Source organism: Euphorbia lathyris, chromosome 2 (assembly GCF_963576675.1).
Source record: "Euphorbia lathyris chromosome 2, ddEupLath1.1, whole genome shotgun sequence".
In the NCBI taxonomy this organism is placed as follows: domain Eukaryota; kingdom Viridiplantae; phylum Streptophyta; class Magnoliopsida; order Malpighiales; family Euphorbiaceae; genus Euphorbia; species Euphorbia lathyris.
This window is the reverse complement of record NC_088911.1, coordinates 77,745,357-77,766,230: the sequence shown is the minus strand read 5'-3', so window position 1 is coordinate 77,766,230 and position 20,874 is coordinate 77,745,357. Positions and strand designations below refer to the sequence as shown.

Here is a 20,874-nt window from a genome sequence, read left to right as displayed (position 1 = left end):
TTCCAGCACCACCTCCTCCGCCTTATCCTCTTGGAGTGAAAGATTAGCCAACATGTCTTCCAAATTCCATAATTAACATGCTCAAGCAAAGGGAAACATGATATCAAAACAAAAACTCTCAAGAACGGAGAGTAAAACCCTCGCTCTCACGACAACTATGAGAAAAGATACAAAAAAATCAATTACATATCTTACTTTGAGAAAAAAATTAAAATATTTTAAACATATGATACTTCTTAGATGACTAACTACAAGTATTCTTATTCAGATAGTTATGATTGTGGTTTATTCATAGTTAAGGCTCCTCATCTAATTTTCTATTTATTTATTATATTTATAAATGTTATGATACTTAGATAAGATATATTTAATGGGTAAATTGCATACGTGGTGTACAATATTTACACCATTTCACATTTTGGTGTACAACTTTCATTTATACACACAAAACTGTATGAACTTATGGTGACCTCTCACTAAAGTGTACAACATGTAAAATGATCGGTCAACCCAGTCAAACTGACACATCACCAATTTTTAATAAAAAAGCGAGACCTACCATCTTCTTCAACCTTATATTTTCATCCTCATTTTCTCTCTCCTCCATTTTCTTTTGCAAGCATCACTTCTCTCTCTAACTCTCCCATCTCTCTCTTTCTCTCTCTAATGCTCCTCTCTCTCTAATTCTATCTTTCTCTCTCTAACTCAAGGCATAAGTTGGAGCATATCTACACGAAGATAACGTAATTATTATTAAGATTAAAATCCTGCTTATTTATCATTATAAAAACAATTATAGTTAGCATGGTGACCATTGATGATCGGAGATGGAAATGAAGAAGCATTTCTCAGCACACAAATGATGATGATATGAAGGATAACAGATATGAGGAGAATAGTGACTCACGTGTTATGTGTTTGTGTGTATTACATCTATCCTATCTCTAGAATAGTGACTCGCTTTCAAGTTGATGGATTGAATTTTATCTTGATGTGGTGGATGTGAAAGGAAGCATATTTTGATGTTTTGGGGTCACCAGCTGCAATTGCGTTAATTAATATTTCATAGTCAATTTATAAGTATCAAACGGCACTAATATCAGTAATAACATTGCCATGTAAAATTAACAGATAACATCACATAGTTTAATATAACTTAGAGAGAGAAAGATAGAATTAGAGAGAGAGGAGAGTTAGAGATAGAACATGAGAATTAGAGAGAGGAGTGATGTTTGTAAAAGGAAAATGTAGGAGAGAGAAAACGAGGATGAAAATATAAGGTTGAAGAAGATGGTGGATCCCATTTTTTTTATTAAAATTGAGTTAAAAATTGGTGATGTGGCAGTTTGACTGGGTTGAACGGTCACTTTTACCTGTTGTACACTTTAGTGAGATGTCACTATAAGTTCGTACAATTTTGTGTGTAAAAATGAAATTTGTACATCAAAATGGGAAACAATGTAAATGTTATATACAACTCAAAATAAATACTCATTCTATTCACTTATATAGGTCATTCTAGCAAATTAGTTTTTCGTCAAATATAAGTTATTCTAGGATTTCAAGAATTTTTAGTTTAGTTTTTTGGTCCAAATAAATATTAAAATTTTTTATATTGGTATATGTGTTTTTTAATATTCCAATGCTTATTCCCTAATAGTGATATGAGAGAATTTTTTTTAATTAATTAATATATTTTTTAATTTATATGAAATATTAGAATGACTTATATAAAAAAAAAAAAAATAGAGGAAGTATCTTTTAAAAAATGAAAGTTATTTGATGTATATATATTTAAAAGAATCAGCAAAATAAATGGGATTATAGTTTTTCTATCTCCATCAAGTAGATTATATTGTTGAGTGGATGCAAATATATTCTTTTTAAAGACATATCAGAATCCCTCAAATGAGGATATTTTTAAGAAACAAAATTTTACAAGTGGCAAGGTCAACCAGTTAATAGGTGAGTAATTATGGGTTGGCGCAGCCCCATTATGACCATAGCCTCTGATGCACCATTGGAGAGCACAATATATAGTGCTCACTACGTTCGGTCCTTAAAACGCGACGCGGCGGCGCGCAAAACCAATCATGTTTTATTCTTCCACGTGCTCCATATCTATTGGACCTCTTTTTTCTAACCTAGCCTCTGCTGTTTCCTCCCTTCCCAAAATTCAATTTCCTCAGTTCCCAACCTCATACTATCTTCCTTGTTATTTTTGAAACAAAAATCTGTAACTGAATCGACTCATTTCCAATTTCGCATACCCAAATCCATAGATATGGATTCGTTGGAGGAAGGTTCTTGCTGGGATTTTCTTGATTACGACTTCATCGAGGAAACCACAACCTCTTCTGATTTCCTATGGCCGAATAATACTCACAGGTAATTTCATTGCTTCTCTTTTCCTTTCCAAGGTTGTTAATTTTCAGCAATCACTTTTCCATTTCATCAACCTTCTATTCGATTGCTTGTAATTTGATTAATCCATGTGCTCTAACCCAATATTTTCGTTTCGTGGGATTGAATTAGGGGTTTCTTTTAAACTCCCTTGTGCTTACTTTTAAGAATTGCTTTGAGTCAAGTTTTTGAATTTTTTTGACATATTAAATATCTGCAGTGGTGGCGTGGACATTGATTTTTCATCTGGTGGAGTTTTATCGCATGAAAACCAGAGCTCGCGAAAGAGGTATACTTTTCTGTCCTTGATTTTCGAGCTCAACATGATTGGATTTTCTTTGGAGCATATTCCTCTATTTGCTTATGATGATTTATTATATGAGTTTTAACAACTTTTTTTCCAAGTTCTGTTGAATAACAGCTATATATGTTGTTTATTATTATCTTCATTCATTGTACTTTTCATATATGAAATTTGAAATTTCTCAGCCAAGAGTAGCATTCTGATTATCAATTTATCATTATGCATAGATTTGTTTCTGTGACTGCTTGATTTATATGCTAAGTATAGATTTTTAATTGACTGTTAATATGTAAAAGGACAACTTTTAGTCGTCTTTTAAATATTCAGAGATGGTAAAATATGCATAACCTTTAGAAGCTGCATCCATACATGGGTTCTCACATCTCCTTTAACTCCATCTTCTTCAGATTAGTTTGTGAACTTTACCCTTTTATAAAATGAAGTTGATTCCTGTTGTTCTAGCAAGAAGAAAACTTGTAAGTAAGTTATGCACAGACTGACTTTGATTTGTCCTTAGTGAATGAACCAATTCTTCCCACATTCTATGTTGCTTATGATGAATTTTTGCATCCATGTTATTGTATTAGCGGGCCTTGTATCTAATTTTGTTTCTGTTAACAATATACAGGGGACGCACTGATTCTTGCAGCAAAGCAACTTCCACGACTAAGGCTTGTCGTGAGAAGTTGCGGAGGGAGAAATTGAATGACAGGCATGCTTCTTATGGATCACATTCTTTATTCATGTCATGGCCTTGTTTGCTTCTAAAGAGAACATTTTGATTTATAAATGCATAGAAGATTAGTGTCTAAGCACCTTGTTGCAGTTGTTGAAGCTTTGGTTTGTTCCTAGAAATTAGTATATAAATACATTTTGACTAGATGAATATACAATGACGGCAGGTTTCAGGATTTGAACTCTGTTTTGGAACCTGGGAGATCTGCTAGAAATGATAAACCGGGCATACTTGATGATGCAATTAGAGTTCTGAATCAACTGAAAAATGAAGCCCAAGAGCTCAAAGAAACAAATGAAAAGCTAGTAGAAGAAATTAAAAACCTGAAGGTAGTATTCCAGACCATATTCTTTGTTGCATACAAATATGATACTGATGAAATATACAATGAAATTGATTTCGAGTCGTCGTGATGACTGATATTCCTTCAAGTTCTAGCTCTCTAAATTTTTTGGCCTTGCAACAGACTGAGAAAAATGAACTTCGCGAAGAGAAACTCTCCCTAAAGGCAGATAAAGAAAGGATGGAGCAACAATTGAAGATAATGGCAGTTGGACCACCTGGATTCATGCCAACCCATCCAACAGCCTATCAAGCTGGGATGAATAAGTTAGCTGTTTTTCCGAGCTATGGTATGATACCTATGTGGCTGCCTCCAGCTGCCCGTGATACGTCCAAAGATCATGAGTACTGGCCGCCTGCTGCATAAGTTGGTGTCCGTTTTCAATCAATATTCTCTTAGCTATGGATGCTTTGTTCTTCAATCATCCAACAACTTTTGCCTCATCAAATGTAAATATAACTACTGATTGTTCACTTCCTGATTTTGACATTTGATTATTCGCAAACATTTTGTTGGGGATTGACAATAAATGTAGTTAGACGGCAATTGTTTTCTCAAATGAATCTCATGGTATCTTCTCCTCATGATCTTGATGAAACTTCTCATTCTAGGTAGCTTTTCTACTTCAACCTTCTGTTCACCAAAACAGAGATAGTCAGAGATGATTAATGTCATTGCTCTCGCTAATTAATTATTTGAAGTGCGATAGTATGAGAAAGTAAAAAAAAAAAACAATTCTTTTTTACTTACTAAAATTTATCATTTTGTTACTTTATATTTTAACTTTGGTACATTTGACATCTGTATTATTATAGTATTTTTTAAAATTTGATAATTGATACAGTTTTAATAATAGTTTATCATGTACACTGTAAGGGTGATTTTGGCTCTTATTCTCTATCCTTCAAGACTGCGAGTCTTAATCCCCCCAGGCTGCTAATGATCTGATAATCGTCAATTTCTCTCCTGGTGCAAGCCTGATTTTAGTTGAATATGTTTTGGTCAAAGCCTTGTTTTGGTTGGATAAAATTCAATGCTTGATAGGGTTTTATTGAACAATATCTGGAAGAAAGGGGTGATATGGTGGCTTGTGATTATAAAGGTGCTGTTTTACCATGCCCGGTCGCAAGTATTCACTGTCTTCTAGTTGTTTGATGGTTGAAACTCTTGCTATGTGAGATGGTGTTTTGCTTGGTCTTGAAAAGAGGGTATCTAAAGTTGACTTGGAAGGTGATTTTCTTTATTCATCAAACCTATTAAGTAGTTTTCGGGTTATCAATGTTATTATTTCTGATATTTGTAGTTGTCTACTGGTTTCAAGTCCGTTTCTTTTCGGTTGGTTCATAGGTTCTATAATTGGATTAGCTCATTCGGTAGTTCAAAAGGCTATTTTTTCAGATATTTTTTGTTCCAACAATGTTTTAGCTTGTAACCTGTTAATTTATAAGAAAAACTTTCTATTGTATTTGTTTTTCCACCGTAACCGTATATGAACAAATGAACTAAATAAGTTTGTGGAAAAGATGAATTAAAGCTCAGAATTGATGAGAAATTAAAGTAGAAAAAGTCAAGTGTACAAAATTGAGGTGCAGAAATATGCCGAGTACAAGTTTAACTGAAGTAGAAAAGGTAAAATGACAAATACGTAGTGGGATAAATGTGTCAAAAATCATAAAAAGCATGTTTGACAAGTGGACATAAATCCCATCCACGAACATTTTCACCTATTTCAGCCGAGGCATGGCTTAACAAGGGCTTTGTGAAGCGAGAGCATCGTGACTGACATGAGTAGAATTGATCCAAACCAGATAGGACTTTGGCAATTTTGGGTGTGTTTTTCAGATAACATGGATTAAGGTACCCCCTCCCCAGGTGTTACTCTTTTTTCAAACGAAGAATCTCTGTTTATCTTGTTCTCGTTTGCATCAATGTTGGTTGAACTATTAGATTGTTGGGCATCGTCTTTTCCCCACAGCAGCAAATATAAGCCAATAATGACAATCACAGCTCCCACTATGCTGCACAATATTGTATATTTCAGAATTACTATTTGCCTGCAAACTGGTATATACATTGAACTTAAATTTACCTGCCCAGGTAAAGTTTTTCACCGAGAACGAAGTATGCGAGAGTTGCCACTAATATTGTTGAAAGAGGATTGAACATGGTCACAAAAACTGGACCTTTTGCTTCTGTGCACCACAGCTGAACGAAAACTATTAAACCAGACACCACAACTCCCTGCCATAATTCATCATCCAATATAACATTGATTTTAGCTACGGATTAAGAAACAAATATTTAGGGGTTAATGGATGAAAATCTGAAAACATTACAGATTTTTTTAATCAGTGACGGATAACTCCATCAAGACTCTATCACTGATATCAATTCCAATCAAAATTATCGATGAGAGTTATATATTTAGTGACGTACGTTCTACATTATTTAGAAGTCCAAATTTGTCCAACGTTTTTTTGGAAAGTGCAGATGTACCTCCGAAGTAACAAATGGTAAAATTTTATCCTCAACATTTTCAATGTGAAGCAACTTTGTGCGTAAATAATGATGGAGTTAGTCTTTAACTACTTGGAGTGTAAAAGATAAACTAGGCTTCAATTCTTTTGCCCTACAAAAAGACGATGGCATTAAGGGGCTGGGGCAATAAAATAAAATGCATTGCCCTTCATCTACGAGGGATGCGACCAATAACTTTGCAAATAAAGAAGAGGGTACTCAGGAGCAGAACTATCTCTATAAGAGTTGGTTTTAGGGATAGTTCTAGATAGCTGAGGCTTGCCATTATGGCTCCGTCCCCTACCTCTACATTTGGATCAAAGTAAAAGTTTCTATGAGTTTTATTACCTCAGCCCATAATTGCTCCAAATTTAAAATTTTAAGAACAAAATTTTAGAAATATCATTACGTTAGAGGTATCATTGCACTTTCTCAAAATGTTAGTACAAAAATTTATCCCTACATATTTTTTTTTCATTTTTTTCTGAAAGTCGGGGATGACTGGTTGACCCAGTCACTCCGCCCCCTGATTGGTTTCAAGAATCTGGCGCAGAACCGAACAGAACATTACTGAGTTAATTAATCCTACTTACACCATACACAATGGACCACAAGTCAATGTCGAAGCCGATTGTCCAAGCAGATTTTGTATGTTGTACAATCACTGTAAAAAAAGCTGATTGTGCAGCCCCAATAAAGCTCATCCATGTTGTCAATGATAGTTGAGCTGGATACCTTTTTAAGGTGAATGCCTGAATTTGATTTTATTTAGTCTCAAAATTAGCAACGTTTCGTAATTGATTGATTGATGTAACTAATAAGATGATTGATGGATGCAGAGTTAAACCTGCATAATATACCATATGGACCATGTTATACAACTTGCAACTGTAAGAATTGAACCTTTTAACCAGCTTTCAGTATTGTTGGAGAGACTTCCATGAACATGAATCAAGGGTTTCCGTACATTTTTCATAATAGGCCCCTTATATAAGCTCATAGTCATTACACCACACAAGGAGATCAAGGTCCCCATAAGTTTTGCTATTCCCCTAGGATTTCGAAGATCAAGACCCTCCATCCTGCATAGTGTCATAATCAGAACAAAATAATGTTAATGTACTAAGGTATAGATTCTTTTTAAGAGTTAGCATTAGTGACGGATGCCAAATAAATTGAAATTGATGGCGAAAGTAGACATTTAGCGATGGATAGGGTTATTATTTATTTCTCTGATGAGTTAGGCCTGTCCCTGGATATAGAATTATGTGATATGTAATGTTGAGGAAAGATAAGATAGAATAATAAAAGAGGAATACCTTAAACCGACAGCAATAATAAAGGTTAAAGAAGCAATGGTGTTAACCATGGATGCAACAAAAGTTGGAGAAGTATATCTGAGGCTTGCAAAATACATGTTGAGAGTTAATCCCACCCTGCAAACCAAATCATCATTCAAAACAAACATTCTTGTTGTTGGTATTAGAGGGCAGAATAGTTACCCCAAGAGAGAAAGGACGAAAATCTCGAAGAAAAGAGGTAAAGTGAGGTTTGGCCTTTGCTTTCTGCAGGAAAGAAAGATAGCTAGCTAGTGAGGTCGTATCTATCTATGTACATGTAGTAGCAGAAGCAGAAGCAGATAGTTATTTACCTTTCAAGGAAAAAGGCAAAAGGAAGCATAACAAAACCACCAACGATATGGCGATAAGTGATATAGACATGAGGATTCAAGCCATGTTTGAAGGAAGCTTCTGTGATTATGTAAAGCAAAGTATAGCCAATCTGTGCAGCTACCATCAGCAGATGTGCTTTGTATTCCTTCATCGCCATAATTCTCATACTTGTTTCCTTAATTTCTTTGTACATATATACCTGAAAATGAGCAAAATAGAGGACACCTTGATTCTTGTGCCATGCCATGTTGAACTTGGTATCATGTTCTTTTTTTCCATTTCGAATACTGCTGATTCTATGCCCATTTTTCACTCTTTTTTATTTATTTCTTTTAAATAAAAAACGCAAACCAAATATTCTCTTAATATGAATAATTACAACATTAATGTTTTACCCGTCTATTGTTCGACAAACCAACCTACTTACCACACTGGAAACTTGCAACTTATATTAATATTAAGATGCATGCCTGCCCTAGCGACGGAGCTACAAATCTATATCTCATGACTAATTTTAGCTTTATCGTTATGAGTAATTTTTCGAAGTCTAGGCCATTAGGAATGGGCAGAATTTTTTTAGCCTCCGACACGCGCTAGCTAAAATTTTGTGATTTTAATATGTTGGTAAAAAAAATTATAACATTTTTACACTTTTATTTTTAGCTACAAATTATATAAAATTTAATTCAAAAATTAAGTTATTTGAGTCTCAAAAATAAGAATTTGATTTTTTTTTTTTTTTATGAAAATGAGATAATAGCAAAAAAAATTTAGCCATAACACACTAAAACTTTGTGATTTTGGTATGTTTTTACACTTTTTTTTATTATTATTTTTAGCTATAAATTATTTATAATTTTCATAAAATTTAATTCAGAAATTAAGTTATTTGAATGTCAAATGTAAAAATTTGTTTTTTTTTTATGAAAATGAGATATAATAAATTCTAAAAAAAGAGATATAATGGATCTGATCATACCAGCACTAATGCACCGGATCCCATCAGAACTTCGAAGTTCAACGTGCTTGGGTAAGACTAGTACTAAAATGGATTACTTTTTGGGAAGTCCTCGTGTTGCATCCCAAAACATAAAATTTAATTCAACAATTAAGTTATGTGAGTCTTTTTTTTTTTTTTAATAAATTCTATGTTAATAAAGAGCTCATTTAGAAAAATAAAGTTCAAATAAATAAAGTTTTTTTTTTTTTAACTAAATAAGTTTGGTGGGGATTGAATCTATGACTCTCACTTTAGAATAAAGCTTTTAAACAAACGCAATTACCTTCAATTATTGAAATAAGGGTTAAGGTGCAAAAATACCCCTAACGTTTTGGATCAGGAGCAATTTTGCCCCTAACGTTTAAAATAGTGCAATTTTACCCCTAACGTTAAAAGTCACGAGCAATTTTAGCCCTAATGTTAATAAATTGGGTCAATTTGAGAAATAATTCATCACACTATCTTCTCGGTCATTAATCTTATCATCTAAACTTCAAACGTGTGTTATTTTATCAGTAACAAATCACAAACATATGTTGGGATGTGAAAATAAAATAAAATATACTGTCTTTTTGCACAAATTAGACAAAAAAAATTCAAAAAGTTCACCGAATTTTTAAATATTAATCTCCAATTCTATTATTAAATTATAAAAAACATGAAATCCTTTTTTCTAGAATGAATTGTTATACAATTGGTGCAGAATAAAGAACAAAAATATCGTTGTTTTATAATAGTGTCTGAAATTGACCCAATTTATCAACGTTAGAGGTAAAATTGTTCTTGGCTTCCAACGTTAGGGGTAAAATTGCACAATTTTATACGTTAAGAGTAAAATTGCTCATGATCCAAAATGTTAGGGATATTTTTACACCTTAACCCTTGAAATAATACTACATCAGTTAAATACAAACCAATATTTAGGGGGGTAGACGGAAAAACTAATGGTACCCAAAAACCTCATCCAATGTTATTACCCTCTCCAATGAAAACTTCAATCCACTAAAATGAAAATAAAAACCAAAACAATCAATATTTGAGGATGATTTTTGCCAAATTAAAATAATAAAAGGTGCCATTTGCCTCAAGCATAGACTATGTGTGTCATCCTACATTTCTACCATTTGTCATTAGTTGAATATATGCAAATATGTCCGTAATTGAAATAGTTGAGCTATTAACCAAGTAATTTATCATATTATTTAATGTGATAAAATAAATAAATAAACAATGATCAAAGGTGTGAGAAGTAAATTAAAATTTAAACTAAAATTAAAATCATACAAGATAATGTAGACGATTGTCTCTCTCTGCTTCTGTCTGCCAACCAAACTTATTTAATTGCCTACTATATCCCCCCTCTAAAAAACTACTTTCAATCAGCTCTTATTTATACTTGCAATCACTCCTTTTGGAGAAATTTGATGACTTGAGGTGCTCTATTAGTGCTTTTCTATAAAAATAACTTCCATAAAGTTAGTCTGCGCTTTTCAACCAACTCAAGCCCTCTTCGTCTTTTGATCTATTATTGCGTCCGACATATGTACTCAAATAATAATTTGATAAAACACGTTATATATTTTAGGATCCATAATTTATAATTTACGGTTTGAGATTTATATTTTTAGACTCCAAAGTTTATATTATATAACTAATCAATTAAAAAATATATAATTGTATCATTGACTAAAATATAACATGATATTAAATTATTGGTCCGCTCTTGAATAACATAATACACTAGAAAGAGTAAAATCTCTTCTAATATTTTTTTAATATGAAAGTAATAAGAATATATGCATTTTAATTTGTAATGACCTAAATAAATAAAAAAGAATTTTCTTGTTTGCCATATCAATTTATGAATGAATCATTTTCTCATTCTGTTTCTCTTTACATTATCTTATTTCCTTGAAATTCCTTTAATAATAGTTAAAAAGCCAAATTTATTAGTTTAAAATCATGATCATGGCCCAGTTGGATTGCATTATATCTTTGCAAGTTAAGTTATTCTGATTTATTTTTATAAGGTGACGTAGTCTCGTATCTCTTTCTGTTTTTATATTAATTCAACTATTTGCAGGAATAAAATGAGAATATTACATATATGTTATGGCTGGCTGATTACTTAATTAAGATTTTGAGTATTTATATTATAATATGCAGTAATAATTTTACATTTAAATATAATAAAAATGTTATCGGCTTCAACAATCAACTTTGAGTCAGATCACACTCTCACTAAAGAAAAGTTTGTGACCCATATTATTTAAATCAAGCAAAAACTTAGATCCAAATGCTCAATCCATTTCATTACCTAATTAATTTTATAACATATATATATTCCATCTCTTTAAATGTTTGTTGCATGCATGCTGTTTTAAAATTTTGGTTTTATTAATCATTTAATGCCCCACTACTTTCTGTAAAGCTTAAAGCTTAAGATAATAATTGAATGAATAATTGTAATTGTATTAATAGGGTTTACAAGAAGAGTATATTTATACCTAAAGAGCTATAAACTTATACTAAGTCTAAAGTAAACCCTAGATAAAAGATAAGTATACATGATAATTATTGAGGAAGAGTAATTACACCGGAAGTCTATGTACTAACAATCCCCCTCAAGTCGATAGCGGAGGATCTAAGCGCAGGCGATCCTCAAGTAGAAGAAATCGAGTGCTCGATAGAGGCTTGGTTAATATGTCTGCAATCTGATCATCAGTCGGTATGAAACGAACTGAGAGAAAACCACTAGCAACTTGTTCACGAACAAAATGATAGTCCATCTCAATATGTTTTGTGCGGGTATGAAAAACTAGATTAACAGTGAGATAAATAACACCAACATTATCACACCACAACTAAATAGGTCGAGGAATTTGAAATCTTAGTTCCTTGAGAAGAGATTGGATCCATAAAAATTCAGTTGTGGCATTTGCAATTGCCTTGTATTCACTCTCAGTTGAAGAACGAGCAATCGTGGGTTGTTTTCGAGTGTGCCAAGAGATGAGACTGTTGCCAAGAAAAAACACATAATGCACCAATTGAACAACGATCATCGGGACAACCACCCCAATTACTATCAGACACTACGCCGAAAAGCCTTTCAGACGACGGTTCAAAACCGTCGTCCATAAGAAATAAAACTGCCACGGGACTCGCTGCTGTCTGATGGACCTTCAGACGACGGTTGGATTTTGTCATGTGAATGCACGTCACATGACATAAGCCTATTTGTAGGTTAGCATATTATGCGTGTTATGATGATAACTTATTTATTATTACCGTCACCTATACGGTCATTTCATGACATCCTGATAATTAAAAACGTCAACGAGATATATGGAAAATTGGCTTTTTGGTATTTGCAATGATAGTTTGTATAATAATTGCTGTCGTTGTAGTTTATTCCTCAATAATTAGACTTTGTTTATTTTTGTGTCTTCCTATTGTTGTTTAGATGATATTTTTTTAATTGAATGTGGCTCTTTGCTTTCATATTTGAATGAATTTCTGATTTTTGCCTGAATAATGAAACATACTCAAATGAACATGAAATTCTGTATGTCAATGGTTTTAAATTAATTGGAGACCAATGCTCATAATCTATTTACATTTGTACAAATAAATTTTTGAATGTAACACTAGTACAGAAATGGCCTATGGCCACGGTCGTTTACCCTCATTAGCCACGGTTTCACGACCGTGACCAAAAGAGGCGTGGCAAATGCTTGGAATCTTTAACCACGGTTGTTCGACCGTGACCAAAAGGGCATTAGGGTCGGTTTTTACATGTAACCGACTCTAATGTTTTATGTTTTAGCCATGATTGTTATGAAAAACCGTGGCTAAAGGGGGTCTTTAGCCACAGTCTTTCATAACAACCCACTCCAATGCCCTGATCATTAAAGTCGGTTGTAAAAGAACCGTGGCTAATGATAAAAGCATTGGAGTCGGTTGTGGAAACAACAGACTCCAATGCTTTAATCACTAGAGTCGGTTGTTTTGCAACCGTGGCTAATGTTATTGTTTTTAACAATTTAAAATCAGCAGATTCAAATTAAACCTACTCTGTTTTTTTTGTATTACCGTAATTAACGGTAAACAAGATTTGTTATGCTCAGTCATTTACTGTAACAAAAATTAATCCTGATGTATGACTGAAATTAAATGCAAAATGAATAAAAATGTACACAAATATAGGTAATTAATTAATCAAGAAATATTGATTCAATATTCACAGTATTTTCAAGTATTTAACCAACTGCATATTAATGTAAACACAAAAAAAAAAAAAAAACTAAGATATACTAGTTCTCTATCATACTACTCTAGACATGCTAATGTCAAAATAGCTATATTTCTTTGTTTCTTTTGATAAGTCACTAATCTAACTCAACTTCATATATTTTCCCGCATGAGCAGTATTTCCCTGTCCATAAATCAAACTTTAATTTTGGAATCTGAATAGTGAATACCTTCTCTTGATCCTAACACGCTTTTCAGTTTTCTCCATAACCTGACCCAAAACAAAAATTGAAGTATAATCAGCATTCCAAACGCTAATTGATAAACAAAAGAAAACGACAAAGACTATAAAGCATCGTGCATTTCAAGCTAAACATAGAGATGCAATTATTTAATACAAAAATAAATTCATGTGACAATAACTTCTACGGACAAGTCAATACATATACCTTAATGCTTCAATTACGTGCAAATAATCTTCAGCAGACCCTAAATTCTAATACTACTTGCCCCCAGTCAATTCTCAGACGATCTATACCCGAAAAAAAGAGTCGATACTACAGAATCCTTTGAAGAAAATTACACCATAACCATCATATTTCAGCAACCATGGAGGTGACATAGCCATGTGATAAATTGTGAAGAGGCAGCCAAATTAAGAGGGATAACAACAATTAATATTGGACAAAGTGATGTATCTAGACATGTTTATATTCATTCACTTTTGTAAATTGCTTTTTTTTGTTATGTATCTACCAGCTCCATCCGACTAAAAGGAAAACTCTAATGCTATCAAACAGTGAACTCACTCTCTCTATGATTTATTTATGCAGAACTTTGGAGGAAAAGAAAATATAACCTGTTTCCCAATATTTCAGAAACAGAAAACCTGAGATCTGAAGTCTCATCTCTATCATTTTCTTCTAAAGCTAGTAGCTACCATAAGAAATATTACATTAAAACAATAATAATATAAACATGAACTTCGCAATAATAATGGCTTAAGAACAGTATTACATTACAACATACCTAATTCATGACGCAACATAAAAAGGACATAAACCGTGATGCCCAAATATCCAAAACCTCATTAAGCTCGTCCTCGGTATATGGTGAAGTTCTTCCAAAAACCTTATTAAGTAGAAAAGATAAAATGTAAATACATTATCCAAAAGTGATATACATAAATAAGGATACAAATTAAAATATATACAACAAAACTTACATTTTGTAACTCTTGAGAATCACGGTGTTGCAAAATTATATCCAACATGTATCGCATTACAAAGTATCCACACTCTGTATACAATTATATAATTCGACTCAACAAACCACAAACTAAACAAACTTTAATAGGTACGTACCTTTGCAACAGTCCATTTCAACGGTGTTTTAGCCTTCCTTTTAGATTCCATCTGTTGATATCCCAAGAAAGCGCTATTCATGTGTTCCTTTATTGGACTGCCTACAAACTTCAGCGAAGTCCTTTTTGGATCAAAAATGTAGACCTCATTATTCTCCGTACATAGCACAAGAAGAATCCAATGAGCGCTACATTAAAGGCAAAGGGAGCATTAATTCATGTTGGAGTATTGATGAAAGTGGTTTATCCATAAATAACTAATTTTGTAATCACAATACGGTACACATTCATTCACGACATGCCCTTTATTAAACTAAAGTAACACTCTGCAACTGCACAAAAATATCCAACGTGGCTGCTAGAAAACGAGCATAGCACAAAATTGGTCCAATCTCTAATTTCCTATCAAATGTCAAAAGTTACTGGACAAGAATAATAATAAGACCCCTTGCTTCTTAAGTAGAAGCCTTTCAGATTAATCATACAAAATGCAAAGCAAGATAGTGGAACCAATTGCGATTTTATTCAATCTGCATATGCAACTAATTTTGACCATATACAATGTCGTTTTTACATTATAATTTTAAAATAAACAATTAAGCGATTCTATGATCCCAGCACACCCTATTTTAGCGAAGAAAATGCTGTATAAACATAATAAAATTAGAGGTATAATAGGTTGATGAAGGTTTGTAGATATACCTTTCATGGTATGGAAAAAGGATGAGACGTTTGCCTTTGTATTTTATGAATGCGTCTATCATGTATTTCCTACACTCGACTTCCTTCTTTGAATTTATCGCGGTAGCCGAAATCAAATGTGGGCACATGAATCCAATAGAGTCAAGAAGACGATTGTGCATAGTTCTCAAACCACTATGTAATAATATATAATAAGAGAGATAGATATTTAAGGAAATACTCAAAATTGGAAACAAAAATAAGTTGAAGTGTTATCTTACGTAATGAACACTTCCAACACTGAAGTACTGAGCCACTCTCCATGTAGTAGCTGATCCACATCTTCTCTTCCAATAAAAATCTGAATCTCTTCTTTACTCCCAAAAACATGGTCATCAAGCATCTCAAACATATCATGTGTGGGATTTTCATCCAACATTCTCCGCATATATTTGCATTTCTTAGTCAACTTTGGTAACGCAACCTCATTAAGATCTAACTTTTTTGGTTGTATTACCGACTCATTTCCACTTTGATCATGTTTCTTTTTACTTGTATCCCCCTTAGAATAGCTTGCCTATAATAACCGATTAATTAATAGATATTAGTAAACATCCACAACCATATAAAATGATTAAACTATCAAAATTTAATTAACAATGTGAATTAGTTATTACCTTATCTCCTAAAAGCAGAATCAAATTCTTTGGCCACTGTGTGAAAGATCCACTAGCTTCACCGAGAATTTGAATATGTTCTGATGGCACTGGCACAGGTAAATCTCCATAACCATTTTCATAATTAATGCTATCCTTTTTCTTTTTCAAATCTGTAAGATGATGGAAAGGTTTATATATAACTGTTGATGCATGAAAACACATAGATCTATTCACATCTACAGATATTACATGATGAAGTACTAGGAAGCTGAATCTATAACTAAGCTTTCCAATAACTACTTGCTACACAGAAAAACAGACAACCATTAGAAAATTGTTCAAGCACATACATTTATTTTATTGCAATCAGTGCCAAAAAAGTTAAATCTCAAAATGAGTTACTTTAGTATCTTGTCATTTCAGATTCTATTCTATTGCATCTTCCTTTATTTTTTAAAGGTAATCATCAGAACATGTGGTCTCCATACTCCAGTTGGTCTATTTTGGCATGGAGATTCCAAAGCAAATGCACAGTTTTTTCTAAATAGAAAAATAAAAATAAAAAATTGTTTAGGTCTCCCCTAATTGTCTAGGGGCAAGCAGCAGCAATGAACATAAGCTTGTTATAACAGAAGGGACATGGGGGCCTTGTGACATGTGACATGCTTTTTATGTTTCAGAACAAATTTTACAATCTTTGTGGATCTCAATGCAAACTCAGTGGGAGGTACACGACAAAAGGATCAATATTTAATATATGCATCTCAGGGCCTCTGTTATTATATTTTGTAGTCTGTAATTGTGCCAGCCATGCTAAGTTTACTAGCAGATGTAATGAAGTGCTTGTAAAAGCATCCCAATGGATGCCATTTACTTGTTACTTTGAAGTAAAAAGTTGTAGCTAACCATTAGATAGGTTGTGTCTAAATATAGTTAGTTACTTTCTGTAGTATAAATGTGTGCCAGATGAGGCGCATCTAGCGTCTCAAACTGCAGCACTTATGGTACGGGCACTAGCTTGAGCTAGTTAGGATTGACCACTTTTGCTTAGTTGGAGAACTAAAAAGAAATATGTTCGAAAGATTGTTTTATTAACTGCAGTTCTTACCAAAGAAGAAAAAGGAGTGCTAAGGCTCACAGAGCGAAGTCCCACTAAGAAGTCAAAAGAACTTGGGGTATCATACAATAAGAAAGCTGCGGATAAAGCTTTGGGAAAGAATTCCTTCTTAGATACAGGATCAGTAATGCTTTTACTTTAACAATTATGAATTCAGTCCTTTTTAGTTTATTTATATTTTGATCTCTACAAATTATAAAATTACTAAGACTCTAATGCCATGTTACTTGTGGGTTCTGAAAGGATCTTTGAAGAGTGGGAGTCCCGATGACACAGATTATAACTTCCGAGTACTGAATAGCCTTCTTATCAGTTATTGTAAAAAGGGGTTATTGGGAAAGGCTGAAGCAGCTGTAGGGAAAGGTGCAGAGTGAAGAACACCTTGTGCTAGTACTTGGAATATATTGGCAAGGGGATATATAGAGTGAAATCAAATATGCAAGGCAGTTAAAATGTTTAAGAGAGCGTTATCGGCGCTTGTTTGGACTAATTGGAAGTACAAGGAGATGTTGAAGGAATGGAGGAACTCATCAAGTCATTGAAGAGCTTAGAACTTTTAACAAGAGATATGTATCATAGATTAATAAGGACTTGCATTGCGACTGAAAAAGTGGATGATCTTGATAAGAGTTTGATGGATAATTTTCCTGCTGATGAAGAAAAAATCAGGTGCATAGCCCATCTGAAATTCAAGCGTTTATCTGTGGAAGAATAATTGCTGCCAATTAGTTGAAGTTTGGTAATAGTCTTTGGTAAGTATCTCACCTTTATTGACATCATTGGATTCACTAAAAGGGCGGCCCGGTCGCATTACGCGTCCCCGCTGAGCGAGGGTCCGGGGAGGGGTCCCACCACAAGGGTGTATTGGGGGCAAGCCTTCCCTTGTCAATTTAATTGGCAAGAGGCCGCTCCTAAGACTCGAACCCGTGACCTCTGGTCACACGACAACAACGTTTTACCGTTGCAACAAGGCTCGCCCTCACATCATTGGATTCACTATAGGGATAAAAAGTTATGAAGCTTTCTTTCTTGTTAAATCATGGCTTACTACATAATTACATACCTAAACTTGTGACGTTTTTCCATTTGGTACCTGGACTTATATTTGGACCTATCACACGCTTAAATTTGTAATTTTTTGCGGCTTGCCACCCTTAACTTGTCAATTTTGGATTTCTAACACCCTTATATTTGCTTTTTTTGGCAAACTTCAAAAAAAATCTGTAGTATTTTGATGTTCAGGTCTCTTGACCCCTTGGACCCATCATTTAATTTGATTCATAGCATTAGGAGGATCCAACAGAAGGCAGATGAGGACGGCTGGGCAAGAAAGTCAGGTGCACGAGATAATGTGAGACATGTATACTGAAATTTCTCTCGAATGCAAGATATTGATCATGTGCAGTGGCCCTAATTAAAATAAGTCGACAATGACATTAGTGAATTAATCTCCAACCTAATACATGATGAAATGGTAATGAAAACTAAAGAGAAAGTGGTCCACTAAATAGCTAAGTCATCAATTATGAAATGGAGACAAAATAATTCTTTAAACTTGACATGCTTCAATGTTTTAGGAGTAGGTATGAAGCAGTTGACCAACAAAATTAAGATAATGGATGGATTCAGTGAACTAGGTGATAATTGTTTGTTTATAATTTTGTGTTATTTGCAGGGATTAAACTAGTGTTTGAATCAGAGAAAGGAGAGTGGGCAAGAAAGAACGAAGTAATTGGATGTGGATATGATCCAAGGGAAAAGAAAGTGTTTTTCACAATAGATGGAGAAGTAGTACAAGTTATTCATTGCAAAACAGAGGAATTCCCATTTCATATGTTTACATTACAGAAGATGTAATAGTAAAATAATTGAATTGAACATGTGAGCTGTAAGAATTAATGGGTTCATTGCAGTACTTATAAATATATGAAAGTCTGACCACAACCACATTATGTCAGAAGCAAGAAAATTGGTATCAAACTTAGAAATTAGAATGGGAAAAGTCATTGGAGGCGTAATGGAAGTAGTAACAACCATCTCCACATGGGTTATGAAAGCAATCAATGCATCACAAGTTGCAAGTTAAGTTGTTTTCAGATTCTTTAACTACAATACAACGACCTTAAACGTGAACTCTGATTATGGATGTTTAACATAATTGCACTCAAACTAGCCTTTTAGATACAATTGAATGAGAAAATATAAGGCCAAAAAGGTATGATTTTCTCTCAAGAGAGCCCTGGATTCTTGAGGGTCTTTACTCAATTTATGTTCATCTCTCATCACTTCCTCCTGAAATCAAGCAAATTGGGGAGATCTTGTATAGGAGTGAAAAAATTATGGATTCAAAGTCTCCTTCAACTATAACTTGTTGTCAGTAGGAAGCTTGTATTGATTCACACATTTGTGGAAAAACTAAAAAATTAGCAAAACATGAAGTGGAAAACATATCATTATGCAACAAAACCGGATATACCAAACCCCCAACTAATAATTAATATAATTGAGTTGAACTTGGTAAGTCATTGACTTGCTCAGGAAAAAGACAATGTTAGAATATATGTATAAAATATGTGATAAGAAGAACAATTGCAGCTAATAATGAGATAGTTGTTTTAGTGAATTTTGGACAAAGTAGTTTCAGTTATGTTCCAGCAAATGCTCAAAGAACCCCAAATCCATGCTTCATAGGGCCTCTTGTGAATTCATCAGCATTGGGGTATGAAGATAGTAAAGAACTGTTTTCAATGGGAAGAATTGATGCCCAGTGGCATAGCAGAAATGCAACTAAAAGTAGCAGCCACAACAAGGGGGTTAAGTGCTTATGGATCTCATTCATTTTGTAAGATCCCTTGTTCCAGATCCGGTGTTCACGGAATCAAGATAAGATAGACTTCCATCTTCTTTCTACTTATTTATACAAAATTGTATCTATCTCTATCTTACCGCATCAAAAACAGATTCAACATCCAAAAGTTAAATATAATGTGACTGTGTATATAAATGGAGTAGAGGGAAGTGTTAAAAATATATTATCAAAATTAATCATACTTAATTATCAAAGCTGTGGATTTAATCCAAAAGTTAAATATCATCCACGTGGCTGATAATTTGGGGGTTATTAGAGTCAGTGTTGGATTATCGTTATCAGCAATCCCTAGAAAATCAATGCTATATTGAATGGCATCGACATAATGAGGATTGTAAATTCGCCTAGTTTAGAAAGAAGATTGAAGAGTAGTCAAGAAGCTCAGACACAAATTGAAACAAGAAATTAAAGAACGAACATGAACATGGACAGAACCCAGAAAATCAAAACCAGCAAAATCCAGAAGAATCAACACTAACCCGGAACGGAATCCAGAAGTTCGAACACCAGTAAACTCAATTAAACCCATAAGAAACGACATAAAAAAACAAAATCATAAAGCAACTTAGAAGATAGAATACAAAATCCATAAATCAAACCCACGCTAACCTCTTTTCTTTTGCTTTTGCCGCAATGAAACACGAACGAAACTAGTGGATGAAACTTCAAACCGAGCTAAGGAGAGGAAGGACGAGAAAGCTGCTAGGTTGCGCAAAGGAGAGTAGAAGAAAGGAGGAGCACGATATTTCGTGCTTAACAGGGATTTTAGAGTCGGTTATTAACCGACTCTAATGAGGAATTGGCGTCGGTTTTCAGTTGAACCGACCCAATTAATCAAGTAATTGGCGGCAATTAACTCAGTAATTTGCGTTGGTTCAAGCGGAACCGACACCAATTACTGATTAATTAGCTTCGGTTTAACGTAAACCGAGGCTGATTATTGGGTCATTGGCCTCAG

The 20,874-nt window shown here is 33.6% G+C and overlaps 3 protein-coding genes and 1 pseudogene across 5 annotated transcripts; 2 read left to right on the top strand and 2 right to left on the bottom strand.

The window, feature by feature from the left end:
- The first annotated feature begins 2,062 nt into the window (after positions 1-2,062).
- Positions 2,063-4,370, top strand: LOC136218675 (transcription factor bHLH104-like). Its single transcript, XM_066005711.1, has 5 exons — positions 2,063-2,388; positions 2,624-2,692; positions 3,336-3,419; positions 3,610-3,772; positions 3,910-4,370. Exons 1-5 carry the CDS (start codon positions 2,285-2,287, stop codon positions 4,150-4,152), a joined length of 663 nt encoding a protein of 220 aa, XP_065861783.1. The 5' UTR covers positions 2,063-2,284; the 3' UTR covers positions 4,153-4,370.
- A 924-nt stretch (positions 4,371-5,294) lies between these two features.
- LOC136218674 (WAT1-related protein At5g07050-like) lies at positions 5,295-10,309 on the bottom strand. 3 transcript variants are annotated; one of them, XM_066005709.1, is made up of 8 exons: positions 10,261-10,309; positions 7,955-8,175; positions 7,806-7,868; positions 7,623-7,739; positions 7,151-7,385; positions 6,897-7,055; positions 5,876-6,027; positions 5,296-5,804 (listed from the first exon to the last, which is right to left on the bottom strand). In XM_066005709.1, exons 2-8 carry the CDS (start codon positions 8,167-8,169, stop codon positions 5,639-5,641), a joined length of 1,107 nt encoding a protein of 368 aa, XP_065861781.1. In that variant the 5' UTR covers positions 8,170-8,175; positions 10,261-10,309; the 3' UTR covers positions 5,296-5,638. The 3 variants fall into 3 exon arrangements, with proteins under 3 accessions (XP_065861780.1, XP_065861781.1, XP_065861779.1); XM_066005708.1 differs by lacking the exon at positions 10,261-10,309 and having other exon boundaries at positions 5,295-5,804; positions 7,623-7,700; positions 7,955-8,266; XM_066005707.1 differs by lacking the exon at positions 10,261-10,309 and having other exon boundaries at positions 7,955-8,263.
- LOC136221393 (5S ribosomal RNA) lies at positions 8,942-9,060 on the top strand (annotated as a pseudogene).
- Positions 10,310-13,169: 2,860 nt separating the features above from the next.
- Positions 13,170-20,660, bottom strand: LOC136218673 (uncharacterized). Its single transcript, XM_066005706.1, has 8 exons — positions 20,526-20,660; positions 15,949-16,100; positions 15,553-15,848; positions 15,293-15,466; positions 14,592-14,778; positions 14,453-14,526; positions 14,257-14,358; positions 13,170-13,498 (listed from the first exon to the last, which is right to left on the bottom strand). The coding sequence occupies exons 3-6, from the start codon at positions 15,717-15,719 to the stop codon at positions 14,509-14,511; spliced, it is 546 nt and encodes a 181-aa protein (XP_065861778.1). The 5' UTR covers positions 15,720-15,848; positions 15,949-16,100; positions 20,526-20,660; the 3' UTR covers positions 13,170-13,498; positions 14,257-14,358; positions 14,453-14,508.
- Positions 20,661-20,874: the final 214 nt, after the last annotated feature.